The 26,352-nt window shown below is 39.6% G+C and overlaps 1 protein-coding gene across 8 annotated transcripts in view; it reads right to left on the minus strand.

Moving 5' to 3' along the window:
• Positions 1–26,352, minus strand: part of SPATS2L (spermatogenesis associated serine rich 2 like) — an 83,855-nt gene that overhangs the window by 44,446 nt on the left and 13,057 nt on the right. For 4 of the 8 annotated variants that reach the window (XM_075093828.1, XM_075093827.1, XM_075093830.1 and 1 more), the window contains exons 2-3: positions 16,649–16,776; positions 566–627 (exon numbers count right to left, since the gene is read on the minus strand). In XM_075093828.1, the coding sequence (XP_074949929.1) occupies positions 566–604 (39 nt within the window). In that variant the 5' untranslated portion in view covers positions 605–627; positions 16,649–16,776. Of the gene's footprint in view, positions 1–565; positions 628–6,233; positions 6,347–16,648; positions 16,777–26,352 lie in introns of all 8 variants that reach the window. The other 4 variants (XM_075093826.1, XM_075093832.1, XM_075093831.1 and 1 more) reach the window with 2 other exon arrangements.

The following is a 26,352-nucleotide window of genomic DNA, read 5'->3' on the forward strand; positions in this document are numbered from 1 at the left end:
ATCTCCTCACCCACCTCATATTTGTATACTAGTTAGCGTTAGATCCTTTACTGCTCCTGAAAGGGTGGTGAGGCTCTGGCAGTAGCCAGGATATGGAGAGGACATACTCAAGCACAAAGAACGCAGTTAAAAGCAGAGCTACTTACATAGGGGAGAAAAAGCCCTACTCTTTTCAGGCTCTGTAATGTTGAGAATTGCCTTTAAGTAGTATAGGTATGACATTTTTGGTCCGAAAAATTTCTAAAGAGTGTGTTTCTTCAAAGGTTGCATTTTGTACAGCAGCAATCATCAAAGTGCTATTCTCCACAGCATCAGCATGCACAGGAATCACAAAGGAATAAGAGAATTCTATCCGACAAAATGTTGTCTCTTTGCAGAAAAGCAAAAATGCTTCTCATCAACCAAGATTAATACACTAATCCTATCAATACTTGCCTGTGTACTTAACTTCATGCATAGAGTCAACCATATTAAAGTTAAGTATGTGAATGGTGTTTGAAGGAACAAGGATAAATATGTATGCAAATATCATTTTGGTTTGCACTGTACTGTTACCTTAACCTACCTTTTCCTTGATATTTACAGGAGAATTGATTTCTGCCATGCCTCTTCTGGTGAGAATATTGTCTGTGAAAGGAGAAGAAAACCAAAGAGATTAATTTGAAGGTTTTAATTCGAACCTGTCAAAGCTACACCTATAAGACTAATTGTATGTGCTTACCTATAAGCATTAGAGAAACATGAGAACACAATGACCTGCACAGCAGTGCTCAATCTTGCCAAAAAGAAAAGCTAGTCCAAATGTCATACTTTTCCTAGATTAGTCCTGCAAATACATTTGAAAAATGCCTCATAGGTATGAATCTGGATAGAAGTGGTATCGTGCTTCTCCCAGCCACGTCTCTTAGACCCTAGTCATTATTACTTGATTCCTTTTCTTTAAAGCCTCAGAGGTATACCTTAGACGAACTCAACAGATCCTGTTTTCTCATTCACCAGCAACCTCAATTTTTGCCAGAAAATTTGTCTGAAGATCCCACCTTAAAAAGCAGCTAAATGTGCCAGGAGATTAGGCTGACAAGTGCTGCATGGCTGGTTTTTTTCCCAAAAAAAACTAAATCAGAGGACTAGCCACGCAGCTCCTATTGAAACTAACAGGGTCTGCAGAGTTAAATCTCCAAGTCTGCTCAGAAAACTTGGGCAAATGAATGTCATTTGCATGTGATTAAGAAACCTTGCGATATGTTTTCTATTTCCAGTTATGTGGCTGAGTGAGAGACACTGCACCACATGAAGAGTTAACACAGGGAAGAGAGTCCAGTTGCCGAATCCTGCTTCCATCAAAACCAACTGCCTTAGACTTCCATACGGAAGAGACTTGAATCTTCACATTTAATTTTAAGTCAAAGAATAGAGCAAAGACCAAGTCAAATAGAATAAAAGCTTGGTTTGGCCACCAAATTTAACTCTATGGTACACCAGTAAGAAGGTATAGATGTACATAAATGAGAATGAAATCTTAGTTCTTTCCATGTTTTTAAGTTGAAACACTTCTTTTTGCCATTTGAGCCCTTTGCTAGGTGGACTGATATAACAGTTCCTATAATTCTTCTAAATCTCTTTTAATGCACTTAAACAATCCTCCCTTAAGTCCTGCTTTGAAACATAGCACTTCAGTGGAGTTCAAACTCCAGAAACTAAGTGCTATTACAGTATCCACTGATAGCATTTAAATCATGTTACTAATTCTTGTATGCATCCATTTTCTAATTAAAGAGGTGGGATTCAAGGAAGAACATTTTCAAAAATAACGTGACTTTGTGGTGTATGGGGAAGAGATGATAGGAAGAAGAAAAAGGAATGCATTTCTGAGTTTTGGTCTGATGAAGAACAGACACTGAAATATGAAAACCCTCAAAAACAGGGGGCCAGAAGAAAAAGTAACCCTTTCCATTGTCAGTCATTAAAAAAAAAAGCTTGAAATGACTAAGGTTCCACACGCCATCACTATTTTATTATACCATGAATAGATATTCTCTATTAAAACTCAAATGCCTTAAATCTGTCTTTAGTCAGTAGCTTAAGCACTTTGCCAAGACACTGAGCTGGGGTCTCACTACATCCGATAAGACTTCTTCCTGGCAAGTAGACCACTCTGAATGCCTACTGTCCACGGGTATCTCAGATCAGAAGGGTCCCCTCCCTGCCCCTCCTTAAATCAAGGATGAAACAGCTCAAATTAGTTTCTTTGTCAAACCTACCCAATGGCTAAAAGCAGAGTTATGAAATGTGTGGACAGAGCAGGCAGGAAGATCACATAGCATACGAGCTTGGGGCAACTCCATTTCCAATATTTAGTGTGTTCCAACGACTAAAAGAAAGTGTTGAGAAACGACTGTAGTCTGTAACATTTTTAATGTACTACTAGGTTTTTGCTGTTAGCTATTTCTCATGCCAAATGGGCACAGAACATGAGATATATAGGTCATCAAATTTCCCATGCAGACAGGAAAACTTAGCTCTAAAATTACTCTAAGTCTGAAAAGTGGTAAGGGAGATGAAGAAAAGCATGCCTTCTACCTAGAGACATGAAAACTATGCTGGACTGATATTATTCTCTGTTTAATACATAATTTGTGTTAAGGAATAGTTAAAGAATTTGACTAGTTTGCCCTTATATTCACTATCTGGCAACTTTTGTAATGTTACAGACAACTGATAGAAGCCTGCTCTCTTGCATACCTATTTAAATACACTTAATCTGATCCAACACCTTACAACAACATTAACAAAAAATAGGAAAAAAATGTTCTTGAGGCACCAACACACAGCACAGAAACAAGTACAATAAGGATTATAGCTAACAAACCCTTCTGGCCTTAAAAGTCTATTAATCTGTAAAAAACAATAAATGACAGGAAAATATCTTTGTTACCCTAAGATTTCAGGTGTTGCTCCTTCAGCATATATTTTACTAATTTTGTACCAAAACTGTACATTTTAAAACTGGATCTTGTACGAAGCAAATCAATTCCAATAATCATACTTTGTAAAAGCCCCACACCTTTCAATTTATGTTGCTTCAAAGCTACTTATGTAGCTAAGTAATTCTTCAAATATAAATTCAATTTGTTGATTACACCCTACTTAACCAAATTTACTCTTTGTAGCAATGCTCTGACTCAGTTCAAAGTCAGACATAAAAACTTCATACAACACCTTGCCAGGTTTGACTTGTCTCTTTGCTGTATGCTTCAGGTATTACTATTACAGGCTTCTGCTGCTGAACATGGCACCAATTCAGATAGCTTGCAACTGCAAGCTGTTTCAAGAAGACTTGGCAAGCCATTCAAAACATACCCTTGGTTTCCCTCTTTCTTCCTCTTTTTTGTTTTTAAAGATCAAGAACTAGGAGGACACAAGCTTTTACAAATGGACTAATTCCTCTACACTTTAGACTCTTCATTAATATGCATATTACAGCTGCCAAAGTGATGATGCTAAAACTGAGTTGGAGCTATTTTTCATTCACCTTCTCCAAGGACAGATAATTGAAATAACCTGCATAAAACACTTGCTCATTTATATAACTCAGTCCAGCACTGCTTGTTACATTAAATACAAACGATATATTAAAAGGAAAATGTCCATGTAGCACCAATTTTAAATATATCCTTTATGGCTATACTTCACAGCTAATCAATTTAATTTTCTCATTGTTAGCACAAACTGATTTATTGAGTTAACTGGTATTTTTCCTCTGATGATATTTTAATCTTTGTATTGAACAATTACTGCATTTCTATTCCTGTGACAGAAGATTATAGCACATGAATAATTTTATGAACAAAATAGTCCCGTTGAAGTTTAGAAGCTTTAGCCCCAGCCTTGGATCTAAACTTGAGCTGCTACATTCTCTTCCTGAACTCTTCAGAGAAGCTTCTTTCCACTGAGCCATGGAACATCAGAATACAGCCCTCAATTGAGCCCTAAAGCCCCCTAAAGCCAGGGGAGAACAGTGCTTTGCATATCACTAACAACATGCACACAAAACACACATTTGGAGAAAATCTGTTACAGAAGATTTTCTGCAGTGGCTGAGATTAAGTTAACAGAAGCACTGAATTTATAATGCACAAAACATACTGTACATGAGAGGTTCTCAGCTTGAATGTCAGCTTACATGCTTTGTCCTTCTCCACATCTCTTGCTTGTGTTCATGCTTCTGAAATGTCACTGCATGGCGTACCAACAGGACTTCCATGAAAGAGGAGTGGAAGAAAAAAAATACTACAGAATCCCTTATGTAAATAGGTCATTAGTTTCTTAGACCAATTTCCAAATGTGTGACCTGGAAAAGGAGATTACTTTCAGTTGCTTTTTACATCCTAACCTCAAATACTGATGGAAGGGTATTATTTCTATACCCATTAAATAAGGTATATAAACAAGGCATTTTATTTGCCTTATAAAATGAAACAATTCAATACAACAAAAAGAGAAAATATACTACAGGCATTTCAAGGAATGCTGAAGAGAAGGCTGGATTAAATTTGGTAGAATCTTACTTCTCTCCCCTACCAAATGAAGCAATTCATATTACTCTAAACGGGTTTAAGCTAACATGAAACTGAACCAGGGCAGCTAAGGTACTGGCACATGCTCTGTCCTGCTGACCTTACTGCAAGCAATGTCCAGCAGGGCAGACAGTTAGGAACAGTCTTTAACCACTGCAGCAAAGTATGCCAGGGCTCACAACTGTCACATCCTTAACTATGCGGCTGCTTGCCCAGCCCATTCAGAAATTTACTTTCTGTCTTCAAGCAGCTCTGAAATTCCACTGTGCTCTGCATTCAAGCTCCCAAAGAACACCTGCCGCCTTTCCACTAGTACCACCTTTGGAGGTGTTTGGCTCTCAGACACCTTCCAGCTAGACAGATCTTGGGGTAAGGCTGACAAACACTCAATTTTCTATGGCACTTTGCCTGGGTGGGATGGCCTGCATCTCAAGCATCAGAGAATCACAAGACCAAGTCTGTGCCCTATCCCTACTGCAAAACCTGGCAATTTCCACCTTGCATATTTAAAAACCTAGCAGACTTAGAAATCATATCTGAAAAAGAAGAAACATGCTCCCCTCCAACAAAACAAAAAAGAATCTCCTAGCAAATACACAGAAAAAGAAAGGAGTTTATGAAAATGTTGCCAGAAAGATACAGTTTGTGAAAATACCCCAGCAGTAAATTCTATCAGAGTGGAGGAGATTGTGCGTGACACCTGTTCCACCATTTCTGACATCTGAAGATACAACTTATCTTTGGCAGCAGGGAACAGAAAACTCCCCATGAAACAGCATAGAATAATCCGTGTGCTGGAAAGGTTTCCCATCTCTAAGTTTATGGATGAAGCCTCCTACACACCAAAAATGTAACATTTCCTTATCTGCCCACTGCAACTGTTTCCTTTCATAATGCTTCCCCCCACCCCAGCACAACAGGAATCCTAGGTCTAACTGACTTGACCCTTGCCATTGCTTCTCTAGTTCCTATCTGCTTCTGCAGTCATCTGCTGCACCTTGTGCTAACCCAGTCCTTCCTTTCATTGTGTTAATTTCTTTCAAATGTCCCATGACTAACCTTTTCACTATAGGTGACAGTACAGCAACACAAGGCAGAAGACAAATAGATACATGGCCCTATCACTGATAAACTTGTTATCAGCCCTACTAAGCAAGACTATACACACTCAGTCACTGAGTAAGCTTCCTCTGTTAACAGAGCAACGGGACTTTACAATTTTGTCACTCAAGTATGTTCATAAATCAGATCAGTGCTAGAATGTGGATATTTTTAATTAAGGATCATTTACACATTTCAAAATATTTCAAAATCTCCCAGCTCCAAAAAGCTAACATGCAAGGTACAGAACAATGCAATTTTAGAGTCAACCTCAAAAAATAAGAGGTAAATGCTAAGTATCTAATGAGATTGTAGCAGTCTGCACTATACTTTCATCTTCTGCTTTCTACTTCCTTTACAGAATTACATCTCATTTTTAAATGGGGTTACTATCTATGTGTATTATATTACACTGTCTTGCCTGCAGACTTCCACATGCCCTAAGGTAAAGGCAAAACCAGCAAAATCAAAGACACATGGCCTCCATTCCACATTTGACTTTATTACAAAGAGATGCTACCAGTGTATTGCAGATGAAGGCAGGGATGAACACACCTTTTCTGCTGTGGTTTTAAGTTAAGATTTTTGTATCAGAAAGACTGCAAGACTGTGATTCCAAAATTCAAGTCTTTCAGAAAGGAATTCTTCTGGTCTTCACTCAGATTTTACTTAAATAGCAGAAGAAAAAATACACTATTAGGTCAAAGGTGAAACATTAGCGTGCATATAATTATTAGTTAGAAAAATTAGTGTCCTTAGTTGTGCACAAAGCCCTGCCACCATGGCTGCAAAACTGCATTAGATTTAGACACTTGTCTTCACTATCTTGAGATTAGCAACAGGTATGATTTTCTATTTGCTGTAGTCTATTGTCTAAAGATAAACATAATAACTAAAAAATAAATGCTCTTGACACTGGTTATATTTATGCATCTAGGACATGTTAAACAAGTGTCCACCTAGCTGTCTCTTTAGCCTTCTGTGTCAGTATAAATGAATACATTTAGTAAAAACAACGTAAAGTGTAATTAACACAGAACTGCTATTTTTCCAGTACTGTTTTTGTTTTTCTAAAGATTGTATCCAGAAATTTTACACACTATGATTTTGTATTTCCTGGTTTTCAGAAGTCTGAGATCAGCCACTTCAGCCTGGTTTAAGTGTCTCCAGGTAAATTTGACGGTATCAAGGCCTTTAGTATCCTTTCCTTTAAATGCAGGCATAAATACATGTACTGGAGTGCCTATACACTCCAGAATATTCCCCATTTCCAGGGCCCAGTCCCACTACCATGCCCTGGTCATGCTTGTCTCAACCATATAACACGGCAGTTGGCTCTGCATTCTCTCTTCTGCTCAGCTCAGTTAATGCAGTCTGATTCCCTGATGGTCGCCACACTGCCTGAAACCTACTGGTTGCAGAGCCAGAAACAAGATGCAGGAAATAAAACATCTCACTGATTCCATACATAGGTCTGGATTCCTACAGAAAAGAGGCTTATATTCCCCCATTGTTTATCACTTCCTCCCTGAGGATTTCTGAAATGACTGACACTACAATCTGAGAAAGGAGATCTCAGAGATACTACAGCCTTGCAGACTGCTTGCTTGAAAACAGGTAGTAAGGCATAAAAGTTTGGAAAACAGGCAATGGTGCATCAGGAACTCAGCTATGTTATTTAACACTATACAATCCATACCTGAGAGAGCATGGACCTATCCTCTATAAACAGAAAAGGGACAGAGGTTAGAGTGGGCTATGAGAGGAAGGACAGTCCTTAGCACCTAGGTCAGCATCCTTTGAAGCCTGTCTACTATCCTCAGATTTCTGCCAAGGGCAGAAGTGGTTCTAGGCAGGTATCACAGTAACACCGTGATGTCCAACCAGTACCACAACAAAATAGTTAAGCACCAGTAAGTCCTGTACCTCATTATAATATGCCATGTTGCTCTTTGGTCTTGTTCTGCTCTCCTCTTCCTAAGCAGAAACAGTGCTATTAATATAACCCAGGCAGAGCCTGGGCTTACCCTCTCCTGTCAGCTAGCTCACTTCCCTCTCCCAGTCCCAGTGCATGAGCAAAGCCAGGCTACTACATATGTGGGCTCCACAAGCATCTGTGTTTTCATGCTGGAAAGAGCATGATGTGGCATGTGGTGGATCCTCAGGTCCTCCACGCACCTGGTGCTGCAGCCCCCACTATAAGGGAGTCGGGCAGAGGGATGTTCCAGCCCTTATCAAGATCAGTTTGAGAGAGGGTCAGAAGAAAGCTACTTGACTGGCATCTTCCCCAAACTTCATTAATATTTCAACCAAAGAGCTTACAAGTATTCAGTGATATGACCATATCTTTTGATACAGATATGACAAAAGATTCTGGCTGTTATTTCCTGTCATTGGTCGACAAACAACACACCCTTGTTACTACAGCAAAAAAGGCTGCTTGCAAACCCTCTTGCTGTACAGTCTTTGAATGCTCAGTCTGTCCTATGCAAGCTAAGCTCTTCTTTAACACACGTTTCAGCGTGACATCCCCAGAAGATCATCGAGTGTCACTGTACTAGCTGATGTTCATTTGTGCCAAGTGATTGACACCATGTGACAGTTACCACCAGAGTTACCGTCCCAAATATGTATAAGAATCTGCTAACTTTGTAGAATATACATTGAGCTGAGAAGGAACCAAAACAGTTCCTTATATTTAGGTCATTAACACCATCCCTGCATCTGAGCAGTGGAGACCAATTAAAAAAAAAACAACAAAACCCTAAGAAAGTATAGATGTTGGTACCTTCAGAGTCAGCCTTTACACAGCAAATACTGTTCAAGCTTAAATACAGTGTAAGTGGCATTACACTGCAGTGAAATAAATCAAAGTTATTCTCATAGCCCCTGGCTCACAAGGGCAGAAAATTCAGGAAAACAGCCAAACACAGAGACAGCTGCAGAATATATGCCCGCATTTGCACTAATAATAAAAAAAGAGATAGTAAGTGGTAACATTTTGCTGATCTTTTCTTGCACTTCTGAGCAGTTTGTTCAGGAAGTTTAACCTAATGTGCTCAATAATACCAAACATTAGAAATTACTTTTCTTTTTACTAATGCTTAAAGCTGAATTCTAAAGCCATCTCTGCCACCTCCTTGCGTTTTCCCATTGCAAAATGTGGTCCCTGTTCTTACTGTATTTGTAATGAAACATCCAAGAACTCTGCCATATGAGACACCTGAATCACAACATTGACAGAAGGCCAGCTCTGCATTAATTACAGCAAATTATTGGAATGAAGAATTGGGCCACAGAAGGTGAGACGCGCATCCTGTGCAGAACAATGTATCCATGTTAGAACAAACTGGTACCAGTACAAAGTAGATAGTCTGTATGTACCTGCCGAGGTATGTATCTCTATCTCTCTGTACAGAGGCAGGCACATTACACGTACCTAGACTCCCTCATCACCCTCCCCACACTGCAACAGAATCACTGCTGAGAGCCTAGAGCCTATGTTCTGCTGGCTGGCAGTCTAGAGGAGCATCTGAAGAGCACCACTGATTCAGCATAAACTGAAGCTGTCCAAAATTCCCAGTTTTACTACATATATCTCACTAGTAGATATGAGCCCAGTTCAGAATAGCTAAATTCAGCTACATGGCCAGTAAAATGGTCCTCTCTGATATGCAGAAGGTAGGGATGGGGGATCTGGAAAGAAAATTTCAGACTGAGAAAACGCACTTTCCACAGCAATGCTTGCCAAAATAAACACTACCATCTTGCTCATCCTCAAGTGCCTGAAGGAATCTTGCCAAACATACTGATAAAGAGCACTGAAATAGCACAACGCAATCTACTAAAATTCTACATTTGCATGAACCCCTTGCAAAAAAAGCAAACAAAATAAAGGTTAACTTTCAGTTTTAAAAAACTAAGTATTATCTTCCAAGTCATTCTTGCCAGGGGCCCGAGTCATTAAGTAATTTACATTGGCTCCTATTTCAGCTCAGAATGGTATGCCAAGACACAGTGTCAGTTAATCTGCTTCTGTGGTTGCCCAAATGTGGACTGCCAGAAGGGTATGGCATGGGCATGCTAATAGCAAAGTATGTAACGTAGTGGTATACCTTGCCTCAGTCACAGTGGTTTCTCTAGACAAAGAATAGAGGGACAAAAGTCAATGTCAGGAAGTGTTTGAATTCACACTTCTTTTAGATGGTAAGCAATAAAATTGTCACAAGCAATCAAACTTCTACCAGCAGACTGGTACTGTATAATTGTTACAGTAAATTCTCATTATCTTGGAATAAATCTCAAGTTCAAAGAAAGTCCTGGAGCTATTCACCTTTCAGCCTTCTTTCTATTAAGTGTTTTAAGTCCACACCATCTTTCCTTCTCAGACATCTTTGAAGAGTCAGTTTACCCTTCCTAGATGTGAAGGACTGATTCTCAGCAAATACAGGTTGGAACAACAACTTCGAATTCAAGGAGCTACATGGGCTTTAACCAGCTTTTTGCTGGTGCCACAGAACAGGACAGCAGAGTCCCCCACCATAGCTGCAGACATAGAAAAGAAGCCTCTGGGCAGTGGCATCTTGCGCAGTCGTCAGAGCTGCCCTGGCTGAGAATGCAGGGAAGCACTGCATTCACGATGATGAGTTGGCAAGTTTACAGCGAGCTTGGGAAAGGGAACTTTACCAGGGCTCCAAGAGAGCTCCCTGAAGTGAAGTGCTTTTGATGAAGCCTGATAAAGCCAGATACTCAACTGGAGGCAAGACAGACCTAAAGAAGTCTTAATGCAGCTAAGCTTCAAGTGACTAACGTATGTTCAAAGCAAATGTAAGCATACTTTATGAGTCAGTGAGGTTATGCATATACTTGAAGGTAAAGTATTTGATTTAAATGTGCCAGAGCAGTCTGAACCTCCCAAAACCAGACACTGAAATTAAATACAGCCTTTCATTTTCTAAGACCAAGTCACACCATATAGGTCCTTTGAAGAAGATGCATATTTTTCCTTAAACAGTATTTTAAATTATTTTTATAGATATATATGTACCTGTACACAAAAATGTACATAAAACCCCTAACCAATGCTTACAAGTTCCTCAATTAAAATGACCTAATGTATACCCATGACAAACAGACACAGGCCCAGCTGTATTCCCATGTTAACATAACCCATAGAGTCACACTGGAAGCAATACCACTGACATTTTGGTATACCCAGATTTACGACAAATGCTACCATTCCTCTTCTCCTCCCCCACCTTCCTACCCCCAAGGATTTCCTATGTTAACAAAAGGTATTCTTGGAAACAACAACAAAAGCATATAAATAAGTTAACCTCTAATTGTTCATATAGCACTTCAACCTAATTGCTGTTACAAATTAAAGTAAGTAACTATTACAGTACTTATTGGACTTTGAACTACACTTTTTTAGAGAAACACCCCCCCCCCCCCCCCCCCCCCCCCCCCCCAAAAAAAATTATTCTTTTCAGATGAAACCCACACTACCCAGGTACATCAAAATTAATTGTAAAACTACAGTCAGTCAATGCAGACTGTGTACTGCCAAAAATACGCAAAGGCACCTTAAGCAGCCCCCTCTCCCACCCCCATCCCAATAGCCAGGAGACAATGCCAGAAAACTTTCTGCTTCTGAAGGTCAATAGCATATGATGTGTTGCCTGACATGCATGAACGAAGGCCCTTGTTTAGCCAGCCATATAAGAAGCTTTTTAAAAAAAAATCACAGATTTCTTAACTTGGCAAGGGCAACCCTGATAAAGAAAGCTGTTTGACTAGCCACGGAAATGAACGCAACATGTGGACAGCAAATGGAGTAATTTTATCAACAGAATAAAAAGAAGGTATTTTGTTCATTTGTCGGGGAACATTTTCAAGAAAATGAATGTACGTTTTATTTTGAGTGTATTTTTCTCCAAGACAGGTAAGATCAGTTACACAGTACAGCACAAATACATACTCTAGAGCATTTCTCAGCTCATCTGTTTTTGCCAGTTCGCTGGAGGTGATCTTTGGCATGCCACAATCCATGAACTGATAAAATCTGTGGCACATTAGACAGACCTTTACTTTACATCTGTCCAGAATTTCTGCAAATTAATGTTTAGCATAGCTTTGTAGGATAAAATAACATGCTATTTGCTCCACAGAATCTAGTGTTCAAAAGCATCAAATTAAGCTCTCATTTGCAGCTACCAGCAACGCTCTACCTGTTCAAACTGTCAGTGTGATAAAGGATGCCATATCCACATTACTTGGGCAAACATGGATACAGCACATTTCAGATAAGTGGACAGAAAAACATGTTTTGTATGGGAACTTCAGAATTGCCTTAACTGCTAAATCCCTCGTCCCACTGCTGTTAATTAGCAACATTCAATAGTACTTACAAACTCCTATATATTGCATGTAGACACTACCAAAGAAATGGTGCCAGTTAACAGTTACCACACTAAGCAAGCTAAATTCTCAGTATCTCAACTGCTCTAGCCATCCTGTAAGTGGTAAGAACTGGCAGACAATAAACTGGCTCGGCTAGGAATTTTCCAATCAAACAGGGGTTTTGTTGGGGTGGATTGAGTTACTTCGTCATAACCGAAACATTTGTCAAACATCTGCTGAACAAGGTTTCTCCAAAAAATCTAATCGAATTCCCTGTGAGCTAGTTATCCTTCCCCAGAGAGCTGAAATCACAGAAAAACTTGGGATAAGAGAAGTTCAACTTATCAAAGCAGGAAGTTACTGTGACTTGTGCAGTCACAGAAGAGCTGCCCACAGTGTTTATTGTCAGGTAAGGCCCTGTATCAGTCATGCCTTTCCTTCGCTCTTCTAGAGCCACCCCAAGTAAAGGCAAAGGTGTTTCCGGAACAGCTAGTCTTATTTTAAGTCTCTGACTATATTTTCATGAAGCCGTGCACAAAGTTATCCTCTTCATTCACAAAGAACAGTTCTGGTCATCATTTGTACAGATTTCTTACTGTAGACAGAGCCACACAGTCAGAATGGCCACAAATTCACATCTCCAATTTAGCCACATACTAAAATGCGCAGGACTGGCTCTGCAGGCAGCAGATGTGAGCTGTGACTAGATTCTGTGGTTAACAAAGCTCTGTTGCTGGCATCCACAGAACCAAGGATTCTGGCTGAAGAGAGCTGGCTCTACAGTTGCTCAATATTTGGACTCTCCTCTCTACCAATAAAAAAACAACAACGAAAAAACCCACCCATATATGAGAAGCAATTTACACAGGATGAGATTCGGCTCCACTGGCTTGTCTTCCTTAAACAGGCAGAGTTCCCAATAATACTGACACAGGTAGAGTTGTTCCAAGAGCTGAACTTTATCCATCATTATTTTACCAGGGGTTCTGCTCATTAACTGAGACCAGACAGTCTAGCCACCTTGCTCACAATCAGAACACAGCAAACAGGGAATGCTTTGGCTCTTTTTAAACTGCCTGACCTATGCAGTTGGAGAAAAAATACAAGAACTCTTTCACCACTTTATCCCCACATACACCCTGCTTTTGGACAGGGCACAAATTACTGCCCTGGTTCTCCATTGTAGCAGAACACAAGACTCCATCCTACTGCCCTTAGAGAAGGTGTTTGTTCCTCTGTTGCTGAGGATAAAGATACCCGTAATTCTTCTAACCTACTCTAAGTGCATGCTCCACAGACAGAACAAAAATGCAAGCTACCACTAGCAAAGAAAAACCACTTGCTGTCATCAGGAACCTTTACAGCATGAAACATTTCAGAACATACTGGAGGGGGGCAATTATGTCCTGCCTTCACTGTAGGCTGTTTTTTATGAATATGTTCACTCTTCCCCATCATTCAAGGAAATCTTCATTCAAATCAGCACTTCAGTATCGAAAAGACATGAGAAATTGCATAACAACTCTTACAAAGACACTAAAGTTTCAGTTTCACTGTGCTTACCACATGACCAACCAAATCCCATAATGTAATCTCTCTCCTGGAATTGGATAGCATCAACTGACAAATCCACTAAGAGATTTGAAGATGGCCACCTCGAACTCTTACATTCAAACCAGCCACACTGCTTACGCTCAAAGACTGTGATGCTTTTCATCACAAATGCTTACCCATCTTAATATTAACAGAAGTGAAAAAGGGCCAGCAGTAACAACAGAGAAGTCCAAACATCCTAAAAATAAAGAATCTCTTCAAGAACCCAAGATTCTCCTTTAACCTCGCTGATTTCCTCAGAAAATTATGTGAAAGCTCAACCTTTCAGGTTCAGACTTTGATACTGATCAAAGCAATCAGTGAAATCTAATCTGAATTAATTCTTGAGCTCTTTGCGTCACACAGCTGCCAGTTATTTTTCATTGACAGCAGCATACATGATCAAAAATCAAGTTGTACAGGGAAGAACAGGGACACCTCCAGTAGTGATTCACTAAATTTTTTTTTCTTCAGAAGCAAAATAAGATTTCATCCCTAAGTCAGATCTTTTCTTTCATTTATTTTTCAATCTCTTAGGATAATCACATAATTCTGACTCTTAATGCTTTAATTTTGAAAGCATTTTATCTGTCCAGTCTCACGATAAATGCAGACGATTCATTTCAGAAAACTTTTAGAGTTTATTTTAAGGTACAAATTTACATATTTATACAGACAGTAACAAGATGCATCTATAGGTAGTTACAGAACTACCCATTTCTGAGATATTTTGCCCAGTGTGAACATCAGCCCTTCCTTCAGGATTGCTCTTGCAGGACAGAGGCAGCTTGAACATGCAGCCCCTATATTCAGAAAAGCACTTAAGTACTCCTGAATTCCATGAAACTTCAATGTTTTGAGACATTTTTCAGAGTAAAATGAACTTCACATACTTAGGGTCTTTTTGAACCATTTCAGAAAGGCCCACGGGACTAATGACAATGTCACATCTGCACATGCAAGAAAACAATTGTAATCAAGAAAACTCTTAAGATCTTATAATAGAATTTTGTTCTTCTGATGGTTTTTTTTAGTACTACATTAAAAGTAGGTAAGCATACTAATTCTGACTAGGATGGAGTTAACTTTCTTCATAGCAGCCCATATGGTACCCTGGTTTGGATCTGTGGCTGCAACAGTGGTGATAACACACCAATGTTTTGGCTGTTGCTGAGCAGTGCTTGCATAGTGTCAAGGCCTTCTCTGCTTCCCACTACACTCCGACAGCCAGTAGGCTGAGGGTGGGCAAGAGGCTGGGAGGGGACACAGCTGGGACAGCTGACCCAGACTGCCAAAGGGATGGTCCACCCCACGTATTCGCATGCTCAGCAATAAAAACTGGGGTAGAGGAAGAAGATGGGTTTTTTTGTTTCTAAGGTAGCTGTTGTTTGGATACTGGCTGGGCATCACTCTGCCTGTGGGAGGTGGTGTGCCATCTCCTTTCCTTGGTTCTCCCTCCCACCTCCCCCAGCCCCTGTCTTTTCTTCACTTATTAAACTTGTCTTGATTTTGTTCCTCCTATTATATTATCTCCCCCTGTCCCACTGTGGAGAGCTGGTGAGGGGAGTGAAAGAGCAGCTGCACGGCTGCTGGCCAGGGGAGACCCACCACAGCAAGTCATATAGAAAACCCATTCCAGACTGGTGTACTACACTCCTTTCAGATTCCAATGAAGAACTTGCCCCACTATTCAGTGTCTACAATATTTTATTATTTCTGTCCATATTTGTATGGCATTTTACATCCAAATATCTGAGCTGAGTATAATACTCAGCACAACTCTACAGTCTGGGGAAGCATTTAGTATTATCATTTTACTGATGAGTAGAGAAGTGGAGAGACACGATAGCAAAACATTTTCAGAGTTGATTAAAAATGTTGGCCTCATTTCCAGAAAGAACATTTACACACACCAGCTATCTTTTAACAACCTAAAGGTTCCTCAGAGCTGGAAAACCAGTCCTTTACAAGTCCAAGGGCTTTACTGACCTCCCTACTACTGACCCTCCAAGTACATGATCTGGTCCACAAATCTGGACCTTTACTAACAGGCCAGCAACAAATTCCCTATTTTCAGAGCCACGAGACATTATTCTGATGTGCAAGACCAAGTACAGCTGAAAAACTACCATCTTTTCACTGAAATTATTGAACACTAGCACTATACTTCTGAGAAATCCCTGTGCTGTGTAACATTGCTGAGCAGGGATGAGATGCTTCCAAGGTATCTTGCTCTCTAGGTAGGCCATCTATTTCTGACTGCTCAAGGTCTGGTCAGGAACTGACCCAGTTTTGCAGTCTACAGGTTTATCTTTTTTTTTTTTTTTTTAATTACTATGAAGCTGTCCTTTCCCACCATCCTCTGAACATCACCTTGGACCCTATACTTAGTGTGAGATGTTTCAGAACACCATTTCAGCAGAACTTTCAGTTGCAAACCAAAATACATCTTCACACCAGTTCGAACAATTAAAAAAAGATGAGGAGAAGCAGTAGGACAATACAATATGAGCTGATCAACTTAATGACACAGAGAAAGAAGATAAAGGAGAAATTTAACTAGAGTGGTGAAGAACAGACTGCAAACAAAACAGGAACCAAAGCAGCTTTCGAGATGCTCAAATAGGCTGCACTGCCCTGGTGAAAGAAGCCCCCAGAGTTCCTGGCTTCTTGGCCCCACACTGACAGATCTACAAACAACATACCTTCCTATTTGTTATCCATCACACACATGTGCAATGTGAAAGCAGGCACACTTACCCACTAACCTGTGTCTTTGTAAGAAGTCAAAGCTACACAGTAAAGAATTTAGAAAGCACCATTTTACTAATTGTTGCATTTGTCTTTTTTTTTTCCCCTGTGATCACTGTGGCATGTGGAACTATGATCAGCTTTAGCAGGATAGCTCAAGAAACCTGATGAACTCAATTGTAAAGTATAGGTTGAAAGCATGACTTACAAGTTTCTGAACTTACCCAGTCACATGCCAGTCACAACGATGAGCAGAGAGAGCTACAAAAGGTATCTTACCACTGTGAATGACTCCAGTTTCTGTTCTTATTTTTCTATCTTCTCCAATAGACTGTATCTCCTGCAAAAACAGCTGGAAGTTAAAAAGAAAGTTATTAGTTAATTTAGTTTTGATTTACTTTACTGCTCTCTTTACAGGAGACTTTTGTGAAAAAATATCCCTCATTCCCTTACTGCTTTGGTCAACATACAAGGGTGCTGATAGATGCCCTTACCAATTTTCACAGGGCTTATCTTCACTGTCATGTGAGCATGCTATTGCTTGTTGTTAGCCCCATTCCTGACCAGACATACAATTAGCACAGTAAAACAAACTCATTTTAAAAATTAACTCATATTTTAAACTCAAACTAGCCACCACACTGGGATGTGCAGAAAGATAAACCTTAAAATACCACTCTACCCATTAATGCAAAAGGGATGTAGGTGCAAGTTACAGTGACTCACCAGTTACTAGTCAAATCCCTTTCACCAGCACCAGTGCAGTTTCAGTGTGGTCATTCTCCAATAAGCAACGTTATCGTCTCAAGAATACTAACTCAGCTGAAACAAAGGGAAGCCCAAAGACTGACACAAGCACTTTGCCTGCAATACAAGGCCTTTCTGATTTGCACATAAATTTCAGAGGAATTGTCCCCAAAGTTAAAGACATAGAACCACATGGACAGCTGAGTGCCTATGTCCATACACAGATGAACAGAAACTGATTTCCCAATTTCAACAGCAGAGTGGAGGGGGGAAGAAGTAATAGGTAAGTTTTGTACTTTTTTCTGCAGTTGCAAGGAGAAGGCAGTCATAAACAGGTCTATGATTTAACCATGCATGCCAGACAGGAATTATTCTTTTCTAGTTGCTACCTGAGTTGCACACTGGTCCTTGTTTGCTTTGGGTTAAGACCAGTTCAGCAGTCCCTCAGCTAACCCTAGAAGTATAACATTTCTGAACATCCTGACTGCTGAAATTAGCCTCTACTAAGCCACTATGACTGGATTGTCTTGCAGACTTATTTTTCCTTCTGTATTACAAAATACTCATTCTCTCTGAATTTTGTGACTGCTGTCCTGCTTAATCCATTCCATCCTTACTGAAACTACAAATTTTGCCAAAGCCAAAGTGAAGTTTTAGAGTGCAAAAGTCCTGCCAGAGTCACAGGTTTTATTTTAAAGCAAGGTAGAAAGCTCTTAACTGCTTCTGCACCTTAAACGGCCAGGTGTTCCCCAAAGCATTTCACTTAGCAAATACTCCCACAGCAAAGGCTCACAGCTTAGGTCCCAAAGTCCATTGCAATCTAAACACACATTGCCGCATGGCTTGCTGAGTCACAGATATGTTCAAAATCAAAGGAATGAATGGAGCAATTTAAAATGTGATGCTTCAATGATGAAATACAAATACTCACACATGTCACAGTGTTAAAAGAGCACTTCCAAGTTTTGGAATCTACACAACAGGCACAGATCCACAAGATGAATAGAAGGGCTGGAAATCTGGTGAGGGAAGCATACGCACCTCCATAACTTTGGGCAGAATACCCTAACCAAGAGCTTGGGAAGAGACCTATGCCATGTCCCTACCAGTACTTCGTTCAAGCAAGGGCAAGGCTTGGCTATTCATGCCATTCAATGGGTCACAAGGAATGGCTGAGAATGAGGGAGATGCTGTGCATGCCTTTTGTCTAGTGAACACCTGACTAGAGACAGACAGCAACATTCCTAATAGTTACTGCATTTCTTATACCGACATATGGACAGCTAACTCCTTCCAGTAATGTCTGTAGTCTGCAGGTGGTATTTTTAAGATTTAAACAGAACAAATTAAATCCTGCACATTACTGTACTGAGGCATCCTACCGGTTCTGCTTTTCTCCACCATTTAACACACCATCTGCTAAACCCCAGTTTTGATCTTTTTCAACCCAAATTGTAGGAGTGTTTCCTCTCCAACTTCAGTGGAAAATTAAAAACTGAAAAATCAAATAGAAAGAGTTTTACAACTTAAAAAATATTTTTTTTCTGCTCTGTGAATTCTGACCATTTTTGTCCTCTTGAACTTCATGAAATATTGAAGGCCAAAGTGACAGGTAATCTCAGAATCCCTTTTCTTCATGTGGTCTCAGGTATGAAATACAGTCACTGATATGGAATTACTCATGCTAGAATTGTAATTCTTGTACTTTGAGGGCTGCTACTATTAAAGAATATTTTAAAAGACAAAGGAACACAAGCAAAAAAACTAAATCAAAAGTTTTTGGTTTGCATCACAAAGTAAAAAGAAAAAAAGCAGATAACCAAGACAGCTATATATCATATGTAAAATTAAAAAAGAAAGGTTTTACTGGATGTTGTAAAGGTTTGCTCTTTCTAAACAATACCACACCTATCAAGTTTGACCAGATGAGATGTAATACCTTGAAAAAAAAAAAAAGAGAAAAGGATTCTTATGGGACATCTCTCCATAATTTGGTTACCTTCCTAACTCACCTTTTTGTCCTTACTCAATGTTCCATGGCATATTATCAAAGAAAACATTATGCAGGAAATAATGACTCAAGGGAGGAGAAAGGAAATCAAGAGTAAAGGTACAACACTTAAAAGGAAACTTATTACACTTCTGTATTATCAAAGAAAATACCAATGCTTAACGTCTGCAAATGTTTAAGGTAATTTCCCATCATAACAAAAGGTCATTTCTTAAAGTGATTTTTATTTTCATGCAGAAAAGATGCTGAAATAGGAAAGCATGCTGTGACTCTGCAGATAAAAGTACTGACTTTAAACACAGTGGTCCATATCCCTCTGTGGCATATCTGTGGCCAGTGAAGGCCATGTGTGTGGAGATAACATGAAACACCCTCTTACAACCTTCAACCTACTGTCCCCCATGGCATGGTATGAAGAGAAAAAAAGCAGGGATTCAGATAGCACATCCCCAAACCTCACATCAGACAGAGCTCAGTGACAAACCACTGCACCAAAACTAACATAAGCCAAAAGAAGCAGCAGGACTCAGTGCTCACCACAGCTCTACAGCCCTGGAGAACATACAAATAAACCAAGCACTTAAATCCCTCCCCATCTTGAACTCTCACCTTTTTAACAGTTCCCTAATCCTATTATTGTGACACATGACACATACGAGCACCAGAACCAGATACTAAGATTAAATCTAGGTCACAACAGCTATTCATAGAGGTGGGGCCTTAATGAATCTAAAGAGCAGAATCAAAGCATACCATGAGCTATATAACACTCTGGACATGAGTCCTAATCGTATATGAATAATCTTTACTGTTTGGAAGATTAAACCAAGCTCTTTGACCACTTCTCTTCTGATACCTAGCCCTGACCCTGACCTTAACCTAAGGTTTCACAACAGACCTGTCATGCAGAAGAGATCAAAAAACTAAACACTCCACTCTGCTAATTCCACTGTAGACCTATGAGCCTTCTAGAGCCTAACAGTAAACATAACCTTCAGCCCTCCATTACTGAGTACATAACCTAAACACAGTCCAAAATACAGTGTTAGGTATAGCCCGGTGACAAAGATTAGCACTGAAATTAACTGAAAGTTATTTGACTGTGTCTAAATCAGCTCTTACCTTTGTGGGAGCCAGCAGCAAAATAAAGTCCTCCAGTTCTAAACAAAAACCCCAACTTAAGCAGAGCTATCATCCAACACAACTCCAGATTTAAGCAGAAGCCATGAGATCCTGCCTGCAGTAGCCTGCATACAAGCAGAGAGATACTGCAGGGCTGAACATTAAACTGAACTCAAAACTACATATTCACAAGCTCAGCTAAAGACTACCATAAGGAAGAGTGCAAGACTACAGTTCTGCTAGCTTGCAGGCTCCAACGCTCACATTTAATTCTAACGCCTTTACCTGTCACTTCTACATTTAATGTTAGGAATAGTTTATTTGGGTTTTATTTTGGGCTGGGTGGTTTTTATTTTCAAAAATTAAAAGCTTTTTTTTTTTTCTGGAATCACAGGCATGCTGAGCTGGTATGAATGCCGATAACACAAGGATACCATGGACTATGGCTAGTTTTCATTCCAGGATATTTCTCTGGTGAAGCCACTGATGAAACTTCTAGTGTAAAAAAACAAAAGGCATAGGATCTTCTATCAAATGCTGACATGATGGAGTGCATAGGCTATTCGGAGTCTGCTGGTACACACACACAAAGAGTGAGATTTTGGTGAGGATTCTGGACTTTTTGGGGTTTTGATTTTGGCCTAGCTAGTGAGTTAGTGTCAATCACTTCTCCAGTTACCAATGCAGTTATTTAGCACATGTAAAGCAAACCTCCGTGTCTTTGACACTTAGTCAAACCTTAAGATACTTAGTCTCAAACTTACCCTAAGTAAATAAGGGGTGCTCCTTGCCTGTCAGTGCTACACTTCAACACAGTTGCAAGATTCCTGTTTTGCATCTCAGTATTCAGCCAATTAATAACAACATCCTCCAAAGCTGAATTCTGCCTGCCTTTACAACTAACCCACCATGTTCCATTTTGTGCAGTTTCTAACTCCAGCTAGGGAATGCAGTGTTAAGGATCAGCTGGATTCAGCCTTCAGAGGACAATTTATATGGACATTTACAATGAGCATTTCTTACTACAACAAAAGATGCATATGATTATAAAGCAGCACAAGCTCCCTGACTAAAACTTTGGTATTTGCCAAAGATTTTATAGCAAAAATAAAAATCTGTTGACTTTAGGATTGGGAAACAACCAAATAAAAGTTTCAGGATTGGATCAGCTCTCATCCTATGCCAGATTTCTGTCCAGTGACACAAATGGGATAACAATACCACAGGAGGGCAAAGGAGAGGATCCATGTTCAACACTGGTCCAAGAGGGAATTATAGTAAATGAACAACAGCTGCAATGAGGAAGAAAACCTGTAAATGCTGTGTGGTCTTGTCAAGGAGAAAAATTGTTCTTGAAGGCTGTCATAGCAGAGAGCTAGCAATGCAATCAGACATACAACTGGCACCATTTCAGTTTCAGCCAGCATGAAATAGCATGATTTAAAAAACAAACCCACTCCGGTGTTTACTACAATCTATATGTCTTAAATGACTTGAATATCCAGTTGTTCTAGCCTATGAAAATCTTCCTGGTTGTGTGGGAACTTTGTGTGAGCTAGAGCATCAGGATGGGCCTCAGCCTCTATACATTTTTTTAAAACAGCTCCACATGTAGAGTCTGTAAACAGCTTTATTCTTCTAAGAGTTCTGCCATTATTTCCATCTGTTATTCCTCCTAACTTAATGCCAGACAACATTTTCCTCCCAAAGCATTAAAGGCCTAATCCAATTCCTACTGACAGAACTGAAGCTGGAATGGACCGGTAACAGACACATACATGAGCCCCACAGCACCGGAAATTCAACACCACACAGTTAAATACCTATTATCTCACTGGATGAGAAATCTCGCTCAGAAGTCCGCTGTCAGAAGAACCAGACCCACTGGAAACCCAGAATGGTTAGAGGACTGAGTTATGGGCCCCACTAAAGCACTAGGTGTCAAACAATAAGCATAAGACAACACTTAGAAGTTCTACTTCCTACAAGAATTGCTGTCTGCTTCCTGCACTTTCCATACTTCTGATAGATGGGAATAGTTTTTTCCACAGCTGGGAATGTTTTACTTAGATGTGTTTATTTTTCTTCAATCTGTGGCTGACTCACAGATATCTCCATTTATTTTAGTTTTCTCCACTCTCAGAAACAGTAAGAGGATTTATGTAACCGACTCTAGGTACACTGTTAATGACCCTAGCAGATTTATGGAAAGCTCTCTGTTCACCAAGAAACTCACCCACATGTTCCCAGAGAAGCCTTATATGGGAATTAACTTCATTAAAATAAACTTTTACTCATTTGTAATATATCAATGGAATGGCTATCTCTGAGTTATCTCTTTCAGCCTGAAGGTGATAAAAAAAATTGATATTTTTAATTTTGCAGAATTCCTCCGTGGAATGGGGATGACAATGGAATAGCTACACAGGCACCTATGCTATATTCAGTTCTCAAAGTGTCTGTATACTTTGTTAAGATTAGTGAATTGGATTTAAGATGAGAATTTTCCCTGAAACACATGAGCCCACATGCCAAAATTATTCCCCTAAGGGCAGGAGAGGACTTCTGAAGCTACATCCAGAAATATTCACAAAATCACAGGAGATCCTCAGCCAAATTGTTATGACAGTTCTTCATTATTGTAATTACTAAAGAAAGTATTCCCTAACACATTCCAAGCTAAGCTTTACCCTTTTCCCTGCCCTAAACTGAGGATGCACATAAAGTATATCTGAAGAGGCAGTATCCCAGCTGGAGTTACCAAGACCGCCCAACGACACAAACCATTATTTGTTATTCCTTGCTCCAAGTCAGGATTCCAGCTTCTGAACTTAATGAGTTTGTGCAGAATCCTAGAAGTAGCCCAATATACTGAAAAAACATATTTAAAATAGAAAGCCTTTGTGAGTAGCCAAGTGGAATACTTGAGGGGGAAAAAAAAAAAAAGATCATTAAAGAAGCTGTAGAGGATTTACAATTCTGTTTTGTTTGGATCTGTATAGTAGCCTAGCCCATAAATAGAAACCAGGTTTTTTTACATTTGCTTTGCTTTATTTGAGAGTTGTGGGAATGATGGTAACCAAGCAACACCACAAAGCTGGAAAGCCCTGGTTAAGACAATTGCTGATACCCTGATGAGCCAGTATAAGTTCAGTGCCTAGAGGAGCTATGGGATCTCCATTTTTGTACAGCTCAGGGGCCACAAGATCCTAAGAAGAATGAGAAAAAGATTTTGCACAATCTATGGACTCTCCATGCCTCTGGGTGAAAACTGCCTCCTCTGAATTGAATTCTGCTGCTACTTGGAGCCCACTGTGAGTTTTACTCACTATTTTTGCACACTGAAAGGTTAATCTGCCAGGAAAGCTTCCTCTTACTGAGGCTGGGGAACTAAAAAAAAAATACTGTGTTGCAGACAGCATAAGTGTTAATAAGTTAAAAATAACCTCCACAGATTTAATAGAAAATTCAGTGTGGACCCATGTAAATTTGAGTATGTTAGTTTACACAGTACATGACCTTGTAATTAATTCTAAAAGATGATCCAAAAAAGCGTAACAAAGTTCAAAAAAATATCCACAAAGTCATTTTCTGGGCAAAAACTATCCTCCCATTCATCTCTAGCAAATCAGAACAATTAAGCATTTTACAGCTTCTACATTTAATGACAGCTGAAATAACTCATTTTCAATTAAAGTGCAATCATCTCTATTTTAAAACTGGCACATCCTCCTTGTAATCTGTCTTTGGTCTCCCAACAGAAGGACAGAAGCTTCTGAAGGAAGTAGTACTTCATATTTTGCACACTTAAGCAAAGTCAGTTGTGCTTTCACTCTGTCAAATGTTTTTTATTCAGCACTTTTAGAAAGCAATTTTTATCTGCTCCAAAACCAAAATAGGCATTTCAAGACATAATCATATTCTGCAGAAGTATGGAAATGATGCTTTTTTAAAAAAGTTAAAGTTATTTGCTTATCCAAATACGCAGTAGGCAGAGAAAATATGTCTGAGTGTATACACTTTCAAGCAAATGAGGAATTATTTTAGGAGACAAAGGGTATCTACAGAACATAATGCATGATGGATAATGCATCAAGGCTGTGGATGTTGAATTTATGCTGCAATTTAGCAGACAGCATTACAGCAGCTTAATATCAGTACCAAAAGCAACACAGTATAGCTGTAGCAGACACACACTTTACACATGGAACATGCAGATATTGTGAAATCTGCAGAGTGCATTAAAAAGCTCAATCTTGAAGAACAGCTTTACAACTTCTCCTGATACTGATACCCAGTCAATACTGGTTTTACTGTGTACTACCCAATATCAGAGACTACGATAAATAAGAACTAAAATCACGAAAAAGCCCCAACTGGAGACTACATCTAAAGACGTCCCTTCAAGTTACACTTGGACACAGAGATAAGCGGGCGTCAGTGAACTTGGTCTACTGCCAACCTTACTGTGCTTGTGAAAAAAAGCCATCACACCATGAATGCAAAAAGCAGAACTTTTCATCAACACTGTCATGTCATAATGACAATGTTGATTCTGCCTTTATAACAACGTTAAATGGACACAAAGTCCAAAGGAGGAGACAGCATCGCCTTGGGAATCCTTACTGGAAGGTAGCCCAGCAGAGGGGTGTACACGCTGCATCAGCCATTGGAGAAAGTATGGCACCCTGCTCAGAGAGCACCCACTCTGCCCAGCATCTAGTACTACAGCAGCAACAGGATCCTGAAGTCTGATTTCACCTCACTCCATCCTAGTTGACCTGATCTCTGGAAAGGAGAAGGACCGAGAACTCCCAAGCCAGCTATTGTCTAAGCAGCTTTACTCTCTTCTCCTTCCTGGTGCCCTAAGAGAGCTGAACACAACCACGAAGCATGTTTTATAATATAGAGCTCCCGGGATGAGATATATTCCTTCTTATATAAAACTCCAATCCTTATTTCTCTCCACTGAGAATGTGGTAATACCCTCTTTTCTTGTTGCATACAAATTCTAAGAATGGGATCATAATGAACAAAATAATGAAATCAATTTACAACTGTAAATATATCTCTAGTCTCTTTTGAAGTTTTAATAGGAAGGAGGAGCAAAATTACCCAGGGGATCTTGGTCAGACTCAGTCATGGGTGTAAACAAGATCTCATTCCCATGCGGTATTTCACATCACAAAGGAAATCATGCAGAGCTCTTGAGCCCTGAGTCAGGTGGTTTCATGAAACACTAGTTTGTATGTCAAAGCAGCCTTTTCATGGGAATGACACACAAATAACAAAAATAATCCCCAAAGTTTTGAAGCAAACTTCTCACGCTGGAACTTACTCTTTATTTGATGATTTAAAACATTTTGGCCTGGGCTTCAGCTGAAATACTTGTGCAGTCTTTTACTTATGAAGGAATTTGGCTAATATAAAGCAAAAATACAGCTTGGTCTTTTCTGCTAATGAGTTTGGATAAAAGTGAGTGATGATGGTACAAACCTGGAATGCCTTCAGTGAACTCAGATACACCCTCTGCTAAAGGAAGTCAGTTTGCCTCAGTTGGTTGGCATAGCACCTTCTGTAGGGATCATTTATTCAGAATTCCTGTCTGTATTTATTTACTGCTGATGCTGAGCCTCAGCAACTGACTGATGACTTGGCACCTCTGCTCCAAGTACCTTTGAGATACCAAGATTAAAGTTTGTTCCAGTATTACCCACTCACCCACAAGATAGTGTCTGCTTATTTTATGGTACACTGAAAATAGTAACATGTTACAGTTAATGACAGAAAGTTGCATGGAAAACGTTATGTGCATGCAACGTGGCCAAGCTACCATCTCTAACCCAACCTTTGCTTTGCAAACTATCAGACTTCTGTTTTAGCTTTGCAAACTCACAGTATGTAGATGTTATTTATTTTTCCATTTTATTTCCTAAAATTTGCTGCTTAAGTAAAAGAAGGGAGCGGCACAATAAAAACGAATATGGCTACACCTACCTTTGTTTCCAAGGTCTCCTGACTTTCAGAGACAGTCCTGCATGGTGTAGG

Source organism: Phalacrocorax aristotelis, chromosome 5 (genome assembly GCF_949628215.1).
Source record: "Phalacrocorax aristotelis chromosome 5, bGulAri2.1, whole genome shotgun sequence".
Lineage (NCBI taxonomy): Eukaryota > Metazoa > Chordata > Aves > Suliformes > Phalacrocoracidae > Phalacrocorax > Phalacrocorax aristotelis.